Below are 23009 nucleotides of genomic sequence, written 5' to 3'. Positions count from 1 at the left end.
CTGGATCCACTGCTTTTTGTCATTTTTATATAAATGATTTGGATTGGAATATAGGAGGTATGGTTAGTAAGTTTGCACATGACACAAAAAGTGACAGTAAAGAAGGTTGCCTCAGAGTACAACAGGACCTTGATCAGATGTATCAAGAACCAGGGAGTGGCAGATGGAGCTTAATTTAGATAAATGTGAGGTGTTGCCTTTTTGGTAGGGCAAATCAGGGTATTACTTATGCAATTAATGGTAGGGCCCTAGGGAACGTTGCCAAACAAAGAGACTGAGGGCTGCAGGTGCCTCGTTCCTTGAAAGTGGAGTCACAGGTAGACAGGGTGGTGAAGATGATTTTTGGCATGTTTGCCTTCATTGTTTTGTGCATTGAGTGTAGGAGTTAGAAGGTCATGTTGCAGCTGTTCAGAACATGATGAGGCCACTTTCAGAATAATGCGCACAATTCTGGTCATCCTTCTACAGTAAAGAGGTTGTTAAATTCAAAAGGGCACAGAGAAGACGTACAAAGATGTTACTGGGCTTGGAGGGTTTGAGATATAATAGGCTGGGGCTTTTCTCTGTGGAGCGTCAGGCTGAGCGGTGACCTTAGAGTCATAGAGCTATACAGCGTGGAAACATGCCCTTCAGTCCAACTGATCCATCCTGACCAGATATCCTATATAAGTCTAGTCCTCTTGGCCAGTATTTGGCCAATATCCCTCTTAAACCCTTCCTATTCCTATACCCAACCAGATGCCTTTTAAATGTTGTAATCGTACCAGCCTTTACCATTTCTTCTGGCAGCTCATTCCATACGTGCACCACTTGTAAAAAAAGTTGCTTCATAGGCCCCTTTTTATGTTTTTCCCCTGTTACCTGTGCTCTTCAGTTTTGGACTGCTCCACTCCAGGGAAAAGATCTTGCGTAGTTACCCTATCCATGCCCCTCATGATTTTTATAAGTTCACCCCTTAGCCTCCAATGTTCCAGGGAAAATAGCCCCACAGTATGAAGTCTCTCCCAATAACTCAGATCCTCCAACCCTGGCAGCATCTTCATGAATCTTTTATGAGCCTTTTCTAGTTTCACAAGATCCTTCCTGTAGGACATCTATAAAATCATAAAGGCCATAGATAGGATGAATAGTCAAGGTCTCTTTCCTAGGGTGGGGTGTCCAAAATTAGAGGGCATAGGTTTAAGGTGAGAAGGGAAAGATTTAAAAAGGACCCGAGGGGTAATTTTTCAGACAATTTTTCCACAGATGGTAGCGCACGTATGGAATGAGGGGCAAGAGAAAGTGGTGGAGGTAGGTACAAATACAACATTTAAAAGGCATCTGAATGGGTATATGAATAGGAAGGGTTTAGAGGGATATGGGCCAAATGCTGGGAAATGGGACAAGGTCAGGTTGGGGTGTGTGGTCAGTGCAGAAGAGTTGGAGTGAAGGGTCTGTTGCCGTGCTGTATGACCTTTTCCTCCTTGAACCAGCTCTGCTATTCAGTAAGATCATGACTGATCTTGTATTTTAAATTCTGCATTCCTATCAAACCCTGCGCCCCCCCCCCCCCCCCCCCAACACTAATCTTTGATTCCCTTGTCTCACGACAGTATATCCACCTATGTCTGAAAACTGTTTAATGACGGCACCTCCGACCCTTGTGGAGCTGAGTTTCAGTCTTTCAATCCTGTAACACCCTAAAACTGCAACTCTTAATTTTAAAACTATGCCCCAAGGACGACCAGCACTCGCTGCAATGTATGTTGGTTGATTGCAGCTTTATAGTATTAATAATTATTGCTAAAATATGGATTATAGTTTTTATTTGCTTTTTTTATATTGTGTACCCGAATATGTGTTGTTGTGGTTATTAATGTGTTTGTGATTGTCGTGAATGGCTACAAGTTGTGCAGTAATAATCACTAGATCGAAATATTTGTATATTCGAGCTTGTTTATCAGACACATCTCAAAGTTATGATAATTTTTGTACATCTGAGAAACCCCTACAATGATGTTGGTTTAATCGTTCAATCGAAGGATCTATAATGGGCATTTTTCCTGATGCTTTAATTTCCCCCTTGTTACTTGTGAATCCATTTGGAAGAACCGATATTCCCGTTGCTGTTGTAGCATTCAGCCCCTACCATGCACGCTAGTACACAAACTCACGCTGATGCACGTGCACACGTCCCAGGGGGAAAATACCTAAAGGCATCCAGTCTGGATGTTTTTTCTGTAATTTGCCTTCATCCAAGTTCATAATGTTAGTACTTCCATCCCATCCCACCCCCACCCTGCCTGCTCTTCAAGAATTTCCACATAGACCAGGTATGTCCCAAATGAGTTAAGTCTTGTATCCATTTGAGCATACCATCTTAAAATTCAATACCCAATAATTTAAAGTACTGTTTTTTTAATATAGGGAACTCCAGGCACAGGAAGCATTGCAAAATGGTCAACTTGGGGCAGGAGAGGGCCTTCCTGATCTACAACCAGGTGTGCTGGCTAGTCAAGCCATGATAGAGAAAACACTGTCTGAAGATGCAAGATGGCAGGGTAAGGAATGTGATGACCCACTTAACTTGGCAGTATTTATGAAGTGTCATTTCAAACTTGTTTTAATCTCTAGGTACAATTTTGTTTTCTGAGTTAATTCAGTAGCATCATGTAATCATCTCAGCTCTTTGTACGATAGCACCATATATCTTCTATTTGTGTAGCTTTCAAACACATTAAAACTTCTTTTAAACTCGTGTACAATTTGCTTATGCATAAATAACCCAAAGTTTGAGTTAAAATCCTATTACAATTTGAGAGCTTGTATATAACAATCACTAAGACTGACTGTGAAGCTGTCAGATTGCCACACCTGATTCATGTATATAGATGAAGAAGGTCATGTGGTGAGCCACTACCTCAGTGCTGTATGTGTATGAGTGTGTGTTTCCCTATTCAGATCAAAATATATCTTTATTTTAAAAGAAACACCCAGGAGTCCTGTTTTTCAGTCAAAATTCTTCTCCCTTTGTCCTGATGTCCTCTAATTTCTGTGTTTCTACCTGGTCCTGAAATTGGTGTATTGGTCCTCGCCACTAATGATAGCATCTATTCAACAAGTAGGAATAAAAGATACATTAATAATGTCTTGGAGCATATCTGAAATGGACAAATATCAAAATACCTTACAACATGCTTCAATCGTTAGACAAATCACTGATTATAACAGATGCTTTTTTTAAAGTTCTCTTGGAGCTGTACTGAAAGGCAATTAACTTTAATGAAGAATAGTTGTTGATCTTAAAATGATGACAAGAATTAATTCCCCATTGACTGAATAACTCTAGCATTAATTAATACAAGATTGGGGATTGTCACTTCATTGATCTTCTTAGAACCTATACGGTAGGTATTCACACAAGATGAGTTGAATAATTGGAGCTATTCTGATGTCTCAAAGCTGAACAAAATGTAGTTGAGACCATTAATAAATCTCAGGAGCAGGTAGGACATCCTGGCCCAGAGGTAAAGATGCTTCTAGTATACTTGAGCCATTTTTTGATTTCAGTTGTGTGCAGGATTGTCTTCATCGCTGCTGGGACAATGTGGGTTGTAGAGCGCAGGCCGGCTCTACCTCCCTGTTACCTCTTAGTGGAAGAACAAGCATGTTTGGATGTTGAGTCATGAAAGAATGAGGCTATGCTGTGCTATTCCTGCTGTTGAAGAGTGCTACAGTCAAATATTGAAGCATACAAGTGAACAGTGTCCACATATGGGAGATAGCCAAGGGAGCTAGTGGAATAATGCAGTAAAATGTGGTCACTTTGAGGAGGTGGAAGAGGAATAGTTGGTGAGGCAAAGAAAATATAGTTAAAGTAAGCAGATTATGTAATTTGCGTTTTTATTCCTCCAGATGCCATCAAATGCTGAGTGTCTGTAGCATTGTCTGATTTTATTTCAGATTTGCAGCATCTGCAATACTTTGCTTTGGTATGAGTTAATTTGGGAGTTCACGCCATAATTAAATCATTTATGGATGAAATATTGTGGCCTCACTCCTTTCAAAGATTGTTGAGGTTGATTAAGAAATATTTTGTGGCTGTATTATTTTTTAATCAGTGCCGTCTGTCAGTAAACAGTGCAACCAGTAAACACTGCCATCTGCTGGATAGGTGAGTCCAGTAGAGATGCTTCCATTATTAACGTACAATAATGAATAGAGGAACAGAGGAATAGATGAACGTAAACCCTGCGGCCTGGGAAGATCCCATAGGAACTGAAAGAACTGTGAATGTAGGAAATTGGAAACAAAAACTCAAACTGCTAGAAAAGCTCGGCGGGTCTGAGGAAGGGTTACTGGATCAGAAATGTTAATTTTGATTTCTTGCCACAGATGTTGCCAGACCTGCTGAGCTTTTCCAGCAGGAAGATACCATATTTGGCTCAAGCCCAGAGTTGGTGCTTCTCCTGTTCTTTGGGCTCTGTCTTTTATACTGGCGTTCTGTTGCACTTTCACCTACCCCACCTCCTATTCTGATCCTCGTACACTCTCTGGTTCCCCCGATATCTCTCTCTTTCTCTCGCGCTCTGTCTCTCTCGCGCGCTCTCTCTCTCTTCCTCGCGCGCGCGCGCTCTCTCTTCTCCTTCCACCCCCCACTCCCCAATCCAGTGGAGTTGTGAGCTTTTCATGAGATTTTTCTTTGATAAATGTTTGTGGATGAATTCTTTGTTATTAGAATTGATGGAGTGTGGAGAAGGTTGCTGCCCTCTTGGAGATGGAATTATGAACGTTGTAGGCCTAAAACAGGGGGTGGTTGTTATGTGATGGTATAGTGTAAATAGCATTTTCTATTTGCAATGTACTGAATGGAAAGTAAAGTATAGTCTTTGCTATATCGCGTATAAAAGTACACATTTCCAATTGAAATTGTTCAATCAGTATCTCCATGCAATCCTGAACTGGACTGCCATTTAATTTGAAAACAAATCAATGTTAGAGCTCACTGTAAGACACTGATTTGTGTTATAGTATTCGCTTAATCAAGATCCACTTAAAATTCTGCTTTATTGAAGATTTAGGCACACTTTCTTATTGCCAATATGAGATTCTGGGACTCTAGCTGCCTGGATTTACATTACATTCTGCGCTGCCCTGGTGTCAAAATCATAAATGCGTAAAGAAGTGTGTTTAAAATTCCACAACAAGAATGTGAACCCTAATATAACAAACGGTGGAAAGTGAAGCACTGTTGCCTTGGTACTTGTGTGTTACATAATGAATGAACAGAGCAAAATCTCCTTTTGCTGAGGAATGGATCAATCTGTCCTTCCTATGCATCCTTGAATGTGATTTTTTTTGTTAATCTGTGGCTTGCTCTCCAGCTTTCTCACCATTTACGTCTTGACAATAGGTTGAGATTTTACAATAACTTCATGTACAGTAGTAAATATGTTCCAGGCCACTTCCCAGGAAAACGATGAAATAAACCCAAATCTAGCCATAAAAGTTAAAGTGGGAGGTTTCAAGCAGAGTCATAGAAGGAAGAGCGGAAAACAGAGACTTAATTAATTTCAAAAAAAATGAGAGTTAGGGTCAAGACAATTGAAAGTACTATCGTCAACAGTGCACCAATTTAAAATTAAGGATTGATAGAAAATGCCAGAATTCGAGGAAGTTTTCTCATTCTTATTTGGCTGATGGAGGTGAGAGGCATGGAGGGGTGAGGCTCTGGCAGGATCTTGAAAACCATGAAAATTCAAAAACTAACGTTTGGAGAGTAACTCTTGTGCTTTCCTTTTCATCATTTTTAATTTAATGGAGCAATTAAGGATCTTGCTCGCTTAATATGTTTGTTTCTCTTTTGTAATTCACAAAATATGTAATTTCGGATTGTTATTTTTACAGTAAGGATTTGTGTTGTAGTTTGTATAGATCAAAAAGCTCCTGATAACTTTACTACTATTCTAGTTGTTGATGGAGATGTTAATAAAACGTCCAGATGAACTTCCTTCTCGCAGCATTTATGAAGATCATAAAAATACTAAGCTTTAAGATACAAAAGGTTACCTTTTTAAAAAATTTGCAGGCATCTTGTCCCAACAGAGTGAGATCTGTGTACTACATAGTTTTATTCTTGCAATTTAAAACTTATAAATTGGTAAGGTTTCTGACACTTGCATTTTCTGTTAAAGTAAACATTACGGAATTACATTTTTGTGTTCTGTGGTTTCTTGGCAGAAGGTTTAGCTGTCAAAATAGCTGATGAAAAGAATCACAGTGCGACTTTTATATTGATGTTTGGCTCGAGTTGGAGTGTATTTAAGTGGAGACTAAAGGCTTTAATGCAGAGCCATTAATATTTGAATAAGAGATACTGAGTGGGTTCATGCATAGGTATGGAGTGAATGTTGTAGATTTTAAGTTTATGTTCCCAAAAAACTCAGTTTTCAAGAGTGCAGAAAGCACTTCACAGATATTTTTTGGACTTGTTAGTCTTGACAAAATGTATTTATCTTACAGAAACAAACTTTGTACTTGCAAATTATAAGACCGAACAGTGTAATAAGCCACCTAGACTCTGTCGGCAAGGCTATGCCTGCCCTCATTATCATAACAGCCGGGACAGAAGAAGGAACCCTCGAAAATTTAAATACAGGTAAAGAATCTACTTGATTCTTGCAGGCAGAATGTTTGTTTGTTTGTATCGTTAACTTGGGCCTGACCATTAACCCCTGACCACTGGCAGCATCTGTGAAGAAAAAAAATCAGTTAAAGTTTTGGGTCTGGTGACCCATCCTCAGAATCCGGACCTGAAATGTTAACTCAGATTTTTTTTTTCCTCACAGATGCTGCCAGACCTGCTGAACTTTTCGAGCAACTTTGTTTTTATTTCTGATTTACAGCATCTGCAGTTTTTTTTTTGGTTTTTAACCCCTTACCACTCCCTGCCAAGAAAAAGTCAATATAACCATTTGGAATACCTAATGCGCGTGTTGTGTGTTTTTGTTTTTAGATTTTGAAGTTTTTCTCTGTATGAAAGTAAAGCACAACTGTATGTTCTGAGTAACCAGGCAGGGAGCTTGATAATAAGATTGTTGATTGGGAATGTCTTTACTGCCTATTCCTGAAGGTTTCCGTTTTAATTGAATTATCATATTCACGGACTGCTCAGAGGTATCCTCTGCAACTTTCAAAATCATTTCCTGGGCATGAACGTAAGAAATTTTTGTCAATTGATGTGTTAAAGTAGTGATTTTTAAACTCTGTTGAATGGGAAACCAGTCTCATAGTGAACTTCACCATTCTAGTAAGTTATAAGCTAGTAATTAGTTTCTTTTCTGCCATTATTTAAAGATGTTCTGTTTGCAATAAATAGCTTTTCTTTCTTGAGTGCAGAAGCCTGATGAATGTTTTAACCTGGGCTCATTAGTCAGATAAAATGAGGACTTTAGATGGTTTCATTAAATCATTTCACGTTTATAACACGTTCAGGAATAGTGGGGTTAATTTCCAGCACACTACAGTCACTAATGAGTGGTGACATTAAACTAATAGAAAGTGTGCTAGATGTTGGTGTGTTAACGAGTTCCTCCAAATGTATTTCTGCATAAGGTATTGGATTTATTTACAGTGCCTCATTGAATAGTGAGGAATATATTAATACGCTGAAAGTTGTGCATGTGCATAAATGGCAATGTCTACTATCCCGCTTCAGGATGGATTGAATTACTCTATACCACAGAATAATTTCTTCCCTGATAACAAAGTGTGGAGCTGGATAAACACACAGCATGCCAAGCAGCATCTTAGGAGCACAAAAGCTGACATTTCAGGCCTAGACCCTTCAAATGTCAGCTTTTGCGCTCCTAAGATGCTGCTTGGCCTGCTGTGTTCATCCAGCTCCACACTTTGTTATCTCAGATTCTCCAGCATCTGCAGTTCCCATTATCTCTGATGTAATTTCTTCCTTGGTTTCATTTGTAGGTCTACTCCATGTCCTAATGTCAAACATGGGGATGAATGGGGAGAGCCAACGAAATGTGAGAGTGGAGATAACTGCCAGTACTGTCACTCCCGCACTGAGCAACAGTTTCACCCAGAGGCAAGTCTGTAAAATGTGTAATTTGATTAGACGTACACCCATCTGATTTAAGGTGATGAATTCACATATGGATGTGAGATAACTTCGGTACAGTTTTCTAGTCATGGTAACACCATTCTTCTGTATTTATTCACTCATCTTTGGCTTACTGTCTGCTGATGCTTCATCCTGATCTGTTTCCTTGGCAGTTTTTTCTTTTGTCAGTGATGGTTTACCAATGCCTTCCATCTCTTGGGCTTAGTGAGGAGTCGGGTCTCGTGTCTCAAGCTAGGTCAGGAATCAAGCTTGTGCTGTTGGTTTTATTCTTAAACACACGCTAGAGCCAGCTAGCCAACTGAACTAACCAGCCTGCAGGTAGAACTACTTTCCTATTTAACTTCATGGAGTCCTGCATTGCCACAGGGGCCTCAGATGAGACACTTGTTCTGTTAATTGCATACGGGTAGTAAGCATTAACTGGGAACTGATTTGTTGCCATTTAGAAGAATTATAAACAGGAACATATTGAAGCTGCGTTTGGCTTAGGAGATGCATGTTCTGTATGGATATTTCAGCCAATAAAAGCCTATAAAATTGTGTAAATTAGCTCCAGTGCTAACCTTTGTTGTCAGGCTTTCTAGAATAGAACAAGTTGTTCCCCCCTCCAAAAGTAAAAGGCAATGCAAAACATGCAACAGCACAGTCTCTGAACAGATGGATTTTCTGCTTTGGCTCATCATCTTCTGTCAGTCATCTGTCACAGTCATCAAAACAAAAGATCATTGTTCATCATTTCACTGTTTGTGGAATCTTGCTGATTTCAAATTGGCTGTCCCTTTTCTCCCCCATATATAAAAAAAAATGGTGACTGCATTTCAGAAGTAATTTGTTACCCGCACTGGGATCTCCAGAAAATCTGAAAGGAGCAAAATAAATGTGCAGTCTCTCCCTTTTCTTTAGATCCAATAGGAATTGCAAAGTAATATACTAGTTGCCTTTGAGTTGACCAATTAACTACATTTCCTCTGATTGTTGAATCCAATTGTTCTTGGACAAATGTGAGCAAGGTCCAATGCTAGTGTTTATGCTTGTCACCTTAATTTATTTTGTCTGCTAAATAAATTCTGTACAGTGCAAGCCAAGACTTGGAGATTTCCTGCACACCGTATACTTTCAAAATATGTGCACCCTGCTCTGGGCATCTTAAAAATGGACACAGATTGCTTAGTCATGACGTGAGGATTGTAGGTGTGAAGTTGCTGCTGTGAGAGTTGAGAGAAATTGTTTCAGGAACAAGAATCAGTAGTATTGTCAATCCTTCTGCTCCTGCACTCTGGCCCAAAGTTGGATCATGTACAGTAATTCTTCATGGATTTTGTTGCTTCTTTGAATTTATACCATTATAAGGGTGTAAGATGTTTAACTCTGGGTACTAAAATGGATGTGACAGAAATATAACTGTTGTGTGCACATCCAGAAATGTAGTTGTGACATTAAAACTGAAGGACAGCAAGAACCCTTGGAGTAATGAAGGACTCTTGGTATTTTTTGGTCAACTTTTAATCTATCCTTTTTTTTAAAATGAGCATAGAAGTTAGATATAGTTGGGAAAGATTATTTAGCATTCTGCTGTTTCCACATTGGTCAAACTTGTGTCCTGTGACTTGGCTGCCAATACCAGCTATTAGTCAAATTATTTCCTGACTCTGTATATGTTATGAGACCTCCTTGAATTTGAAATTTGTTTTCAAAAAAATGTACTGAACTCTCTTTATTCGGCCTATGATGTGGTAGAGGAGCTAATGTACTAAATATCAGATTAGGTGCACTTACACATAATTGCCTGTGTACATCAGAAGAGCAGGAATGTTGACGTTTTCCTCCAGCATTGGCAGTCCCTACTATCTCTGTCTGTGTACATCGCACATTTTCACGCATGCACAAAAGTAAAAAATTGATTTAAGTGTAATTGTGATACACAGAGGCTGGAGAGTGATGGGGGAATTTAAGGGTTACAAAACATTTAAAGCAACACGGCGGGAGTGAAGTTATGAACATATCTAAATGCAAGGTTGAACATTTTTGATTCGAAGCAGAATTGGGGGGTTGGGGCCAGAGTTGAAGAATATGGGGTAAACCATTTAGGATTGAAGTGTGGAGGAATTCCTTCATGTAGTGAACAGTGATGCTAAGGAATTTGCTACCACAAAGCAACCAAGACCAAAACATTTTGATTTCAAGAAGTAGTTGAATTTAGCACTTGAGGTTAAAGGTTTAAATGAAATAGTGTGAAAAGTGTGAACAGGCTATGAGTTGTAAGATCAGCTATTGTAATGAATGGTAGCATAAGCTCAGAGGAGGCTTGAAGAGCTACTCCTATATTCTGTTTCTATGAAGTATTAGAAATTTTCAGGTCGGTTTGGAAAATTCAAGGCCATTCCAAAGAAGGTTGAAATTGTTCAACACAGTTTATATCATAAATTAAGCGTGTAGATGAGATAAAGGATTTTTCTTGTCATAAATCTTTTTCTTCCTTTCTAGATCTACAAGTCTACAAAATGCAATGATATGCGGCAGACAGGATACTGCCCTCGAGGGCCTTTCTGTGCATTTGCACACGTTGAACGTATGTTGCCATTCATCGTTTCTCATATTGTTCCAATTTGAGGTTTTTGTTCTGCCATGGGTTTGTAGTTGTTAATGGCTACAGAGTTCATGTTGATTCAGAACTATTTTTGATCAGGAATGTAGAAAACACAGAGGAGGCATTTTCATTGTTTTCTGCCAAATGATGTTTGTAACATTTGTCTGCTATTTTCCCTCCCTTTCAAATTTGTTTGGACTTTATTCCATCTTTATTGTTTTCCGTAAGAAACTTGTCTGTTCACAACCTTGGTGTTACACGTAACCTCAAGATACATTTCCAACCACGCATCCTCCTCACTATTCAAACTGCCTGTCTGCCTGTTTCCTATTGTCTGATCTTCAAGAGAAGAAAGTCGTAAAATGCAATATTTCATGGGTTTAAAAGCCATATTCAGTTGAGGTGCTTAATGTAAGATCTTTCAAACTGAACCGTCCCACTTTCAAAGTATATTTTTTTGAACAAGGTATTGCTGAAGTACTGATGACCATCTATTAGTTTTCCTTAAATAAATTTGTCAAGGACTGGTCGTTGAAGGGTAACTAACATGACACTTTTCTTTCAAAGAAGAACAAGTAAGATGGTTGTAGACGCATTTTGAATTTCACATGTCCAGCATCAGTTTTTGAATTCAATAATTTGAAACTAAATTCTACTGCATTTGGAATTGCAGGGTTAAAACAAGGCATCTTGCATGATTAGCTAAAAGCTGTACTTCACAAATTTGAGCTTTCTGAAGATAGGACCAAGATATATTTCAATTTGTTCAGACATATTATGACACTTCTAGAACACGTGGGACTTGAATGCAGGTGTCTCTGTTCAACAGTAAGGACAATACCACTGTGCCACAAGAGTCCCCATAAATGTTCTTTGATTTTCAGGAGGAATTCAATAATTTGGTATCTGTCTTTACTGTGGCTCTCCCTCTCCAACCCTTCTCTGTCTCTTCACTTTTGCTAAAATAACTGCTTGGTCAAATCTAGGATTCGATCAGATATTTCCTTTCCTTTTATTTTAAGCATTGGGAAGACTGAAGTCATCGTCTTCAGCACATAATACAAACTGTTCTCTTGCCACTTACTCTATTTCACTCCATGGGAACTGTCTAAGACTACACTTGTCTGTTCAAAACTGTGGTGTCAAGTATGACCTCTGGGTGCAATTCCACCCACACATTTGTGTCTTCATTCAGGCTGCCTATTTCCACCACCTAGTATTGCCTGATTTTGCTTCTGCCTGAGCTCATCTACTGTTGAAACTTGCATCCATGCCTTTGTGATTTGTAAGTTTAACAGCTCCAACACATTTCTAGCCAGCTTCCCTCATTCAAACTTTGGTAAATGTAAGATTATCCAAAAATTAGCCTCTGTCTTGACTTGCAAAAAGCCCCCTCTTCGAGCTGCTGACTGATGTTGATTTCAATATCCTGATTTTCAAAATTCTGCACTTGTTTTCAGGCCCATGGCCTTTGCATCTCAGCAATCAGCTTCAGGTATAAACCCCTCCAAGACATCTGCACTCTAATTCTAGCTTATTGAGGATCCTTGATTTTGATGATTCCTCTTGTGGTGTAAATTCAATTCCCCAGCTCTTAAACTCTGGAATATCTTCCCGACATGTCACTGACTCTCATATTTGCTCGTTGCATTCCTTAAATTCATGGATGAAGCGTTTGTTTATCAGAATTAGTTTCGGTCTTGTTAAGTGGCCCAGTGTCAATTCGTTTTAAAATGTTCCTGTGAAATGTGTTGAGGCATTTTGTTATGTAAAATGTCATAGAAATTTAATCTTTATGTAAGAATATTTGTTCAACGTCCTTTAAAGTACAATTGCCATTGCTTAAACTTGTCCCAATGGCAAAGCAGTCAACAATTTTCTGCAACTGATTTGTAGTGATGAGCATATAGTTGAGGTTTATAAAGTGGAGTCCTTCAATTAGCCATAATTTGAGTTTTAGGTTGTTTCTAGATCCTTGAAATTACTACCGCTGCATTTTGTAGACGCACTACCTCTAATTAGTGCAAAGAGCATGCAGGCACAGAAACTTTACTTGGCTATGCTATGTCACTGGCAAGCAATAGATCCCTGCTGCCTTCCCACTGGAAGAATAGTCTTCTGCTGAATCAGCACTCAGGTGTTCGATGAAGCAGAGCGAGTCTGGATAACTTCCAGCCACAAAAATGCACACACGCTGCTGGTGTCACGTTATTGCTCATGAAATGTATTAACGTGACCAAGCATCCAAAGTCATTCTGATGTAGGGATGGCTATAGCCAGTAACCTGCAACATTAGGCTCGTTTACACATGTGCAGCCTGCCATTTTGACACCCAACTTTATATTTGTGCCATTTAATCCAAATTAATAACTCTTAACTAACAGGTTATTATTTGTTTTCTAATTAACAGGAGCTCCTAAATAAAGTGTAGCATGAAGTTTCTATTGTGAATTCAAGTTTTCTTTTTTTTTGTAGGAATCCCTTCTACTGAGGAAGTCCAAATTATGAATCAGGTAGCTTCCATGATGCAGGCAGGTGCCGCAGCAGGTGCTCAGTCCAAGCAAAGTGCTAGGCTTTATTCTACAGAAAGTATTGGATCTGCAAGTGACTGGGGCTCAAGTATTAACTCAGGCAGCAATAATGGACAAATAGGAAATGTAAGTAAACCTCTTCACTCCATTATGTGTTATGATCTCAGTGCCATCAAACTCCTTAGCTATGTATAACATGAATCATGACTATTTTAGACAGAACTTGAAGCTCTTCATTCGTATAACATTTTATCCTATTTTGGTCTTGGTGTTTTAATGTTATAAAAACTTAAAGTACAACCTCAAAATAACTGAAATGTAATCATTGCCGTTATGCATCTAATCACGCATAAGACACCTTTGTAATTAATAGATGGGCTGCGGGTCACGAGCATGCTGCCGCTTATTTCTTGACCTGGGCATGAATGTTGAATTAGTTTCGTTTTAGTTCCTTTGAAACAAAATTGCACATTTTTTTTGCAATATTAATTTTAAAGAAGCAGCCTCCCTTTATTTGCACCAATGATACTTTTGACATGCAATGGAAAATCACAGAATCGTTACAGTGCAGAATGAACTATTTGACCGATATGTACTGTTCGTTCTTTGAGCATTTTACACAGAGCCAATGCCTGCCTTTTTCCCAAAGGACTATCAGTTGTTTCTATTCAAATAATCATCCAGTAAAGGGAAGGGAACACCGTCATTGTTCTACCACATAAGAGAGACACGAGTGCTAAGGTTTAACCTGACCATCACTACGCCTCATGGAAGGGAGAAGTTGAGAAGGAGAGTCCCTTGTAATATCTTCAGCTGGTGTGGAAACCGAACCCCTGGTGTTGGCATTGTCGTTCTGCAACCAGCCATCTAGCCAACTGAGCTAACTGACTCCCATTGATTAGTTAATGTCCTTTTGAATGCTTCAATTTAATCTGCCTCCCAGTTGTTCATTCCAAACTGCCTGTGTGAAAGTACTTTTCTCTCCTCATGTTTACATCTTTGGCAAAAAAAACTGCAAAATTGCATCCTCTGGTTCTTGATCCTTTCACAAGCAGGAACTGCTTTCTGCCAGCTACTCTGTCCAGACCCTTTATGATTTTGAAAACTTGTATCAGATCTCCCCTTAGCCTTCACTTCTCCGAGGAAAGTAATCCCATGTTCTTCAATGTATCCTCATAACTGAAATGTCTCATCTCTGGAGATATTCTTGATAACCTCTTGTACACTCATTCCAATGCATTCACACTTTTACTGTATTATGATGCTGTGAAGTATACACATTATTCCAGCTGAGATCTAACCAGTGCCTGATATAGGCTCAGCATAACCTCCTTCCAACCTCCAGGTCAATTTGGTGTATTTTAAAGCATATGCTTTATTAGCAGCTCTGACTATCTATCCTGCCAGTTTTAAAGAGGCATGTACATTCACAACCTGTGCACCTTTTAGAAAATACTCTTTCTTTTATACTGTTGCTTCATGTTCTTTGCACTACCTTGCAGTTCTCTTCATTGAACTTCATCTTCACTGTCCTCCTCAGTTTACAATTTCTAATTTTTTTTCCAACTGCAAACAGAGTTTGTCCCCTACAGGTTAATATCATTTTTGTATATTAAGAAAAGCAGGGATCCCAATAACACTGGAGGTCTCCACTTCAAAACTTTGTCCAGGTCAAGCAGCACACAGTCTTTGCTTTAGAGATAGTAGGAACTGCAAATACTGGAGAATCTGAGATAACAAGGTATAGAGCTGGATGAACACAGCAGGCCAAGCAGCATCAGAGGAGCTGGAAAGCTGGGCCTAGGCCCAAAATGTCAGCTTTCCTGCTCCTCTGCTGCTTGGTCTGCTGTGTTCATCCAGCTCTAAATCTTGTTACCATAAAATCTTTGCTGTCTGTTTTCACCGAATTTGTGTCCACTTTGCTGCTGTCACTTTGTTCTGTGACCTGTCACTTGCCTCACAAGCTTGTTATGTGACTCTGTACCAAATGCCTTTCTGAAATCCAAATATGCCTCAGCAATGGCCTTTTCCGAATCAGCCTTCTCTCTTAACTCTTCAAAAAAAAATTTTCTGAAGTTGATTAGATATGATTTCCCAATAACAAATTCATACAATCTCCTAAATTAGCCCAGTTTTTTTCCATTTGACTATTCATTCTGTTCTGAATACTTATATTTAGACATTTTCCCACTGCTGAAGTTGAACTGACTGGTCTGTAATTGTTGACTCAATCTTTACAACCTTTTTTGAGCAAGTGCGTAATATTTGCAATTTTGCTGTCCTCTAGCTCCACCTCCAATCCCGAGGCATTTGAAAGATAATTACCAGATTCCACACTCCTTTTTTTTCAATGTTTCTGGATGTATCTCATCTGGATTCAGCACCTATCGACATTTAGTGCTGACAGCGTGATACTATTACCATATCAATTTTAAACCTTTCTAGTGATTGCCCATGGCTTGAGCATTGTCTGCCCAATACGTATAGAGAGATGAAACACATTCATTTTACCACCTCAGCTATGCTTCTTGCCTCCAACCGTAAATACCTATTTTTAGTCCCTGATTTGCCCTATTCCTCCTTTTGCGACCTATCAATATTGATGCCCTTGCAGCAGAATGTAGATTAACTGATGAGTAAACTGCTCTTGTTATTACTAAGGATATTGGCAACCATGAATGAACAGGCTTTTGTGCATTCAGCCCAGGTCAATGAACCTTAAATACCCCACGTAACCACGTCGCAGCATGAGAAAGATTGGGGTGTTAGAGTCCTAGAAACGTGTAGCACGTTTTTAATATAGAACTCTTCGGTCCAACTCGCTTATGCCAACTAGATATCCCAAATTAATCAACCCCCATTTGCCAGCATTTAGTCTATATCCCTCCAAACCCTTTCTATTCATATACCTATCCAGATACCTTTTAAATGATGTAATTGAACCAGCCTCCTCTGCTTCCTTTGGCAGCTCATTCCATCACACACCGCCCTTCTATAAAGTCACCCCTCAGCAACTGAAGCTCCAGGGAAAAATAGCCCCAGCCTATTCGGCTTCTCCCTACAGCTCAATCCTCCAACCCTGGCAACATAATTGTCAATCTTTTCTGAATCCTTCTGATAACACGGAAACCAGAATTACACATGGTATTCCAAAAGTAGCCTAATCACTGTCCTGTAGAGCTGCAACATGATCTCTCAACTCCTATTCTTGATGCACTGACTAATAAAAGAAAGCATACCAACCGCCACCTTCATTATCCTATCAAAATGTCACGATTTACTTAATGAGCCTTGTATTTAAATTTATATTTAATATTTTCCCATTTCTGAAGCCGTTATAATTAACTGTCATTTTGTTGTCTTGTAGTTTTTCTTTGAGAGTAAGAATTAATTCTCTAAATATTTTTTCCCCGTCAGGTTTCATCATCTAACAGCCCAACAGTTACTTCAAGTTCAGGTAGTAACAGTTCATTGTCTCCTATTGGACCAATAAGTAGGCCCAAATATTTCACTAATGATCGTTTATGTTCAGATCCTGCGACGTCCAGTGTTTCATCGCCGACATCTACATATCCAAAAGCACCAGGATTTGAGCGAGAAGATCAGGTAACTCTCTTCCAAAATTGTTGTTATAATTGTGGTGAAAGGCTGGTTCGTTTCTAAATATACATTTTCTATTTCTGTTTTGGCAGTCTTGCATACCAAAATCTGTTGTCCTCCTGTGCTTTATGCTGTGAATTCCAGTAGGTGTAACCTTTTGTATGCAACAGTCAGGATCCAGTTTGCTTTAGGTGTCGACTTTCAGTAACTGATGCCTATGATACCTGAACTCAGGTGTCTGCTAATCAAGTATTCCAAGACAATGAACTGTTTTTCTAAGTCAGCGAAGGTCAAAAAGTCTGGCACCAGAGTGATTTTTCAGAGCGCTATTTAATGAAGATTAAGAAAAATACTTTGAAGTTTATTCTGTTTTGGAACGTTTTGCAAAGGCAGTAAGACAACAAAGGCTCTTTTATTCTTGCTCCTCAGTTGTTTTTTTAAAGCTGGTTACAACTGTCTTCCCATACTGCTTGCATGTTTCTCATATGAACATTGAATTGACTTGTATTTGGGGTGTGCTCTGGTGCTGTCCAACTAGCCCTTAGAAAATGCACAGCTAGTTAATACTGTACATTCAACCAGCATCTTCCATATTTCAGAACAACTGAAACTGAGGTAATATTGCTTATTTCAAATATTGAAGGAAAGGCAGTGGGTAGTTTTTAAAAAACAGGCTGTTTCCAGCTCCGTCTCTTGCACGCGTTCTCCGTGTCTCGTGTGACTCGCATTCACTTCCAGGATTATAGATTTGAGGCAAAAACTGTCAACGTTCCAGATTAGCTTCATGAAAAAAAGCCAGAGGCATGTGGGAAGCAGGGTTAGTGAACGTAATCACATGAGCATGGACTGGCTACACTGAATGACCTGTTTCTTTCTTCAACTTCTGTGTATTTCCATGCTATGATAATTTTAATGCAAAGTGTGTCACCATGGCAAACTGCAGGCTGTCTCTTGGGATGTTCCAGTGTTGTAAATTTTCTGTCAGTGTCCTAAGGGAGGAAGAATATGTTTAAGAAATTGATTTGCTGTAAGCTTTGTTTGGGTATGGTGGAATTGTGCGGACAGTGACAGATCAGGCAGCACATGACTGTATATTGTAACTTGCAGCAAAAAGCAAGAGCTTGCATCAGACTGTTCAAAAGATATGGATGAAAGCCAAAAGCAATTTAGGTATCAGTGATGAACTTATTTATCCTGGCAGTTTGAGCCAAAATATGCTTTTACCAGTAGTGGAAATTATGGACCATGTCTTTTTCCTTTCAATTTCTCTTTGGCCTTCCCATGCATTCAGTTACGTGTGCAAGTGGGCATGGTAAGATCGGTGCAGTATTTTGTAACAGTTGCTGTTTACTATGGTTTGAGATGACTACATGGATATCTTCTAGCTGTTTGTCTAGGAATATGTTTATGGCCCTTGCAGAGGTAGTACAAGTGTATATATTTGTTGGTCAATACATTCACCCTTTGCCATCTGGGCTGGGGGGATAGAATTGAAAACTGATGAAAGAAGATGTTTTTGTGGTTCTAGTGGCTGAGGTATTTGAATTGCAACTGAAGTGCTTACAAATGTTTGATTACATGCAGGCAAAGCAACATAAGACCCAAACACTAGAGAGCAACCAGAAATTAAACGAACACGATAGTAAACAGGTGAGTGAGAGGTGAAATTTAAAATTGAATTTTATGACTCTGATAGATTAGGCCTCATTTGAAATTGTCAGCTAGCTACTTGGTTTAGAAAAAAATGACTGGCTTAATTAAGGGGTCGATTGTGACAATGATACTAATGGCCTGTGGGCACTGTTTCCGATCCCATCATGGCATCTGGTAAAAATTAAATACAATTCATTAGTAAATTTGGAATGAAAAAACATGCAAGTCCTGAAAACATCTTTGTAAAAATGCATCTGTTTCACTAATGTCCATTAGAAAAGGAGCCCTGTCGCCTTTGCTTGGCCTGGCCGAGATGTGACTTCAGACCCATAGAAATGTGGTTAACACTTAACTGCTCTCTGAAATGAACAAGCAAACCACTCATGGGCAATTAGGGATGGGCAACAAATGCTTATCTTGCCAGTGTGCTAACATCCTTTAAAAGACTGTAAGCAGTCACCTGAGTATTTGACGTGGGTTCAGTACACTGTTTCATGTAGAGGTTTTTAAACAAACAGAACACCCATCATTATGCCTGAATTACCTAATTCAGTTTGATCAAAAATATTATTTTGTTTAGAAAACATAAATTTGCATCAATCTGGTGATATGAATTTTATTATGGAGGATCTCTGGGAGCAATAATGCTGATTTCTTACCCCACTCAACAAACCCCTTTTAGGTTTCTCCCCATTTCTGTCATATTGTCTCATTGTTCTGATGTGGCTTGCACCAATCCAATACCTCACCTTGAATGGAGGTCATGTGAGTATCAGCAAATGATAGAAATGTGAACAACTTCTTTGCCAGCTTCAATCTTTATATCCAAAAACAGGCACTTTCCCAGGGATCAGTAAATAGTTTTGGGTGGCCCATTGACACTTGGTTGGCTATTTCCTGAATCACAGAATTGTTATGGCACAGAAGGAGGCCATTTGACACATGTTGGTAATGGCTGTCCAAAGAGCATATGGCTCGGTGTCTTTTTTCCTCTTTTCTCCATGTCCTTATCTAATGCCCTCTTGAATACCTCAATTGACTCTGCCTCCACCACACTTGTAAGCAGTTTATTCCTGAAATAAACCACTCATTGTGTGAAAAAATAAAGTTCTGTCATCACATTTTCTTTGTTTTCAAATTTTTAAGATCTGTCTTATCTTGCTGTTGATTCTCGTACAGGTGGGAACTGTTTCTTCCTATCTTATATCCAGACCCCTTATGATTTTGATAGCACCTGTTAGATTTCTTCTTAGCCACCTAGTCTCCAGTGGGAACAGTCTGACCCTCTCCAGTATGTCCATGTAACTAATGATTGTCATCTTTGGAACCATTTTTGTACATCTCTTCTTTTGTACTCTCCAAAGTGTTTGCATCCTTCCTATGGTGTGGGACCCAGAAGTGTGCACAACACTAGTTGAGGTATAACAAATGTTTTGTATAAATTCAGCAAAACCTTCTTGCTGTTGTGCCCTAAATTTGTAAACCTAAAGGATAGAATGCTTTATTTACAGCTCTCTTCAGCTGTCCTGCTATTTTTGATGCTCTGTGCACGCATACAGCCAGGTCCTTTTTGTTCTTGCACGTCATTCAGTATCACCAATTTATATTATCTGTCTATTTTCTACGTATCAAATTGTATCATTTCTCAGATCTGAACATTTTTCTTGTCCATCCACTCTACCAATTCGTCAGTGTTCTTTGAGTTCAACACAGTTTTCACAACCTGTATTGCTTCCAGACTTTGTATCATCTGCACACCTTGAAATTTTCCCCTTCTGCTATATCAGGAAAAGCAAGGATCCTAAAACTGAATAACTGGAAACTTGACCACAAACCTGTCTTTAGCCTGAAAAATATCCATTGTCCATTACTCTGTTACCGATTTACTCAGCAGTTTAGTACCACATTGCTACTATTCTTTTATTCAATGAGTTACAATTTCTTAAATGTCTGTTTGATGGCTTTTGACAATCCATGTACACTACATTAACACCATTACCCTCATGGCCCTTTCTATTTCCTCTTCAAAAATTCCAACAAGTTAATCAAGCATTAATTCCATACTTGCTCTTAGTAAAGAACTCACCTTTTCATTGTGACTACTAATTCTGTCCTAAACAATTGTTTCATGAAATGTCTCCATCACTGATGTGAAACTGACAGGAGTATAATTGCTGGCCTTATTTTTGAACAAGAGTTGATGCCTGAAATTGTCCAGCCCTAGATTTGGGAAAGACTGGAAGACTTTGCCTAGTGCCCTGTAATCTCTACTGTCACGTTTTTCAATATCCTTGGATCCATCTCATCTGGTCCTGACATTTTAACAGCAAGTATTGGTACTATATCCCAACGTTTGTTACTCAATTTTCAGCCGCCCTTGTGGCACCGCTTCTCACCATTGCTTGAACTGTGAAGTCAGATGAAGACAGATGCAAAGTAATTATTTAACACCTCAGTCAAGCCTCTTCCATGTGTAACTCCTTTTTTGGTTCCCAGAAAGGCATCCTTCCTTTTACAACTCTTCTACTGTTTATTTGCCCAGAGAAGACTGAGATTTCCCTTGCTTGTTGGCCATCATCTCTTTTTTACCATTCTCTTTAGAGTCATACAGCATGGAAGCAGACCATTTGGTCCAACCGGTAAATGTTGACTATGCTGCCAAACTAAACTAATCCCACATGCCTGAGTTTGGCCCATATCCCTCCAAACCTTTCCTATTCATATACTTGTCCAAATATCTTTTAAACATCGTAAAAGCATTTACCACTTTCTTTGCCAGTTCATTCCACACACAAACCATTCTTTGTGGAAAAAAAGTTGCCCCTCATGTCCTTTTTAAATCTTTCTGCTCTCGCTTTAAAATGTCCCTGAGATTTGAACTCCCCACCCTAGAGAAAAGGCATTTGTCATTCACCTTATCTACGTCCCTTGGGGTTTTATAAACCTCTAAAAAACCACTCCTTAACCTCCTATCGTCCATCAAAAGTGTCCAGTCTTTCCAGTAAATAATTATACCGCAATCCCTGTATTCTCGGCAACATCTGATTAAATGGTTTCTGAACCCTCTCCAATTTAATACTGTCCTTCCTATAACAGGGCAACTAGAACTGCACACAATACCTCCATCTTCGGTCCGCCTCCCCCTCTCTCCCTATTTATTCCAGAATCCTCACTCCATCCCCCTCTCTGAAGGGTCTAGGCCCGAAACGTCAGCCTTTGTGCTCCTGAGATGCTGCTTGGCCTGCTGTGTTCATCCAGCTTCACATTTTATTATCTTGGATTCTCCAGCATCTGCAGTTCCCATTATCTCTCCTCCCCGCCCGCAACCCCCCCCCCCCCCCCCCCCCCCCCCCACAATACACAAGTCCTGTCCTTGTTTATATTACCAAAATGCAATACCTCACATTTATTCAAATTAAACTCCATTTGCCATCCTCAGCCAATTGATCCAGTTTGACCAAGACCTCTTTGTGATCTTCGATAAACTTCCTCACTGTCCACTTTACACCAATTTTAGTGTCATCTTCAAACTTGCTAATGATGCTCCTATACTGTCGTCCAAATCATTCATTTAATGTTTTATTTTTCTAATATGTTTTCTGGCCCCATCTCACCATCCATTTTTCCCCTCTAAGTTCTCACTATTTTCTACCCGACACTGGTCATAAGTGCTCTTTATTTTAATTTATTTCCTCTTCTTTTAATCTGTGGAGCTCTGGATCTATTTGCGCTCCATTCTGTTTTCAAAGAATGCACCTCTGAATGTACCTCGATCAGCTCCTCTTTTGAAGCTCGCCTACTATTTAGTCACAGTTTTCTCCCAATAACCTTTTGTTCTTTCCCCATTAAAGTCTGCTCGGCCCAATTGATGATTTTTACTCTTGGTTACCTAATGTCTTTTCATGATCACCCTAAACTTTGATACAATAAACAATCTCTTGAATTTGCCTTCGATAATACTTGTTTTACTTGGCCCAACTAATTTTCACTGACTAGGTTCGTCAATGGATCTTTCCTAGGCTACAGACTGCTTCAAGAAAAGTTCATGAAGACAATTTAGAAGCATTCCATCCCCTCCCTCTTTAGCACTACCACTGTACCAGTCTGTGTTTGTATAAAGTCCCAAATTATTATTATATAATATTTGCATCACTCATTCAGATGCTTTCATTTATTGCCTTCTGTACACCTCTGCACAAAGCACTGGAAGTAATCTGGCCCTGTTTGCTGATTTTCTTTGTTACGTAGTTCCTCAAGTCCTGATTATAGGACTACATCTCCCTCCCTCCCTCCCAACCCCAGTCATTGGTACTAATGTGGACTACAATTTGCGAATGTTCAACCTGCCCCAGAAGGATGTGTTGCTCCCTCTCTGTTACATCCTTGACTCTGGCACCGAAGAGGATATGTATCATCCTGGAGTCACATCTATGCCATAAATGCCTGTCTTCTTATCTAACTAATGAATTCCCTATCACTATTTACCCTCCTTTCTCCTTCCTCTTGTACAACTGAGATA

At 39.3% G+C, this 23009-nt stretch overlaps 1 protein-coding gene across 3 annotated transcripts in view; it reads left to right on the top strand.

The window, feature by feature from the left end:
- The window catches only part of unkl (unk like zinc finger), a 137525-nt gene that overhangs the window by 68575 nt on the left and 45941 nt on the right, over positions 1-23009 (top strand). The window contains exons 4-11 of one of the 3 annotated variants that reach the window (XM_059654002.1): positions 2407-2540; positions 6502-6637; positions 7966-8083; positions 10604-10688; positions 13182-13363; positions 16655-16694; positions 16770-16843; positions 18422-18487. In XM_059654002.1, coding sequence (XP_059509985.1) covers positions 2407-2540; positions 6502-6637; positions 7966-8083; positions 10604-10688; positions 13182-13363; positions 16655-16694; positions 16770-16843; positions 18422-18487 — 835 coding nt within the window. Of the gene's footprint in view, positions 1-2406; positions 2541-6501; positions 6638-7965; positions 8084-10603; positions 10689-13181; positions 13364-16654; positions 16844-18421; positions 18488-23009 lie in introns of all 3 variants that reach the window. The other 2 variants (XM_059654003.1, XM_059654001.1) reach the window with 2 other exon arrangements.

The sequence above is a fragment of the Stegostoma tigrinum genome, chromosome 23 (assembly GCF_030684315.1).
Source record: "Stegostoma tigrinum isolate sSteTig4 chromosome 23, sSteTig4.hap1, whole genome shotgun sequence".
Taxonomy (NCBI): domain Eukaryota; kingdom Metazoa; phylum Chordata; class Chondrichthyes; order Orectolobiformes; family Stegostomatidae; genus Stegostoma; species Stegostoma tigrinum.
This window is presented reverse-complemented; position numbering and strand designations above follow the sequence as displayed.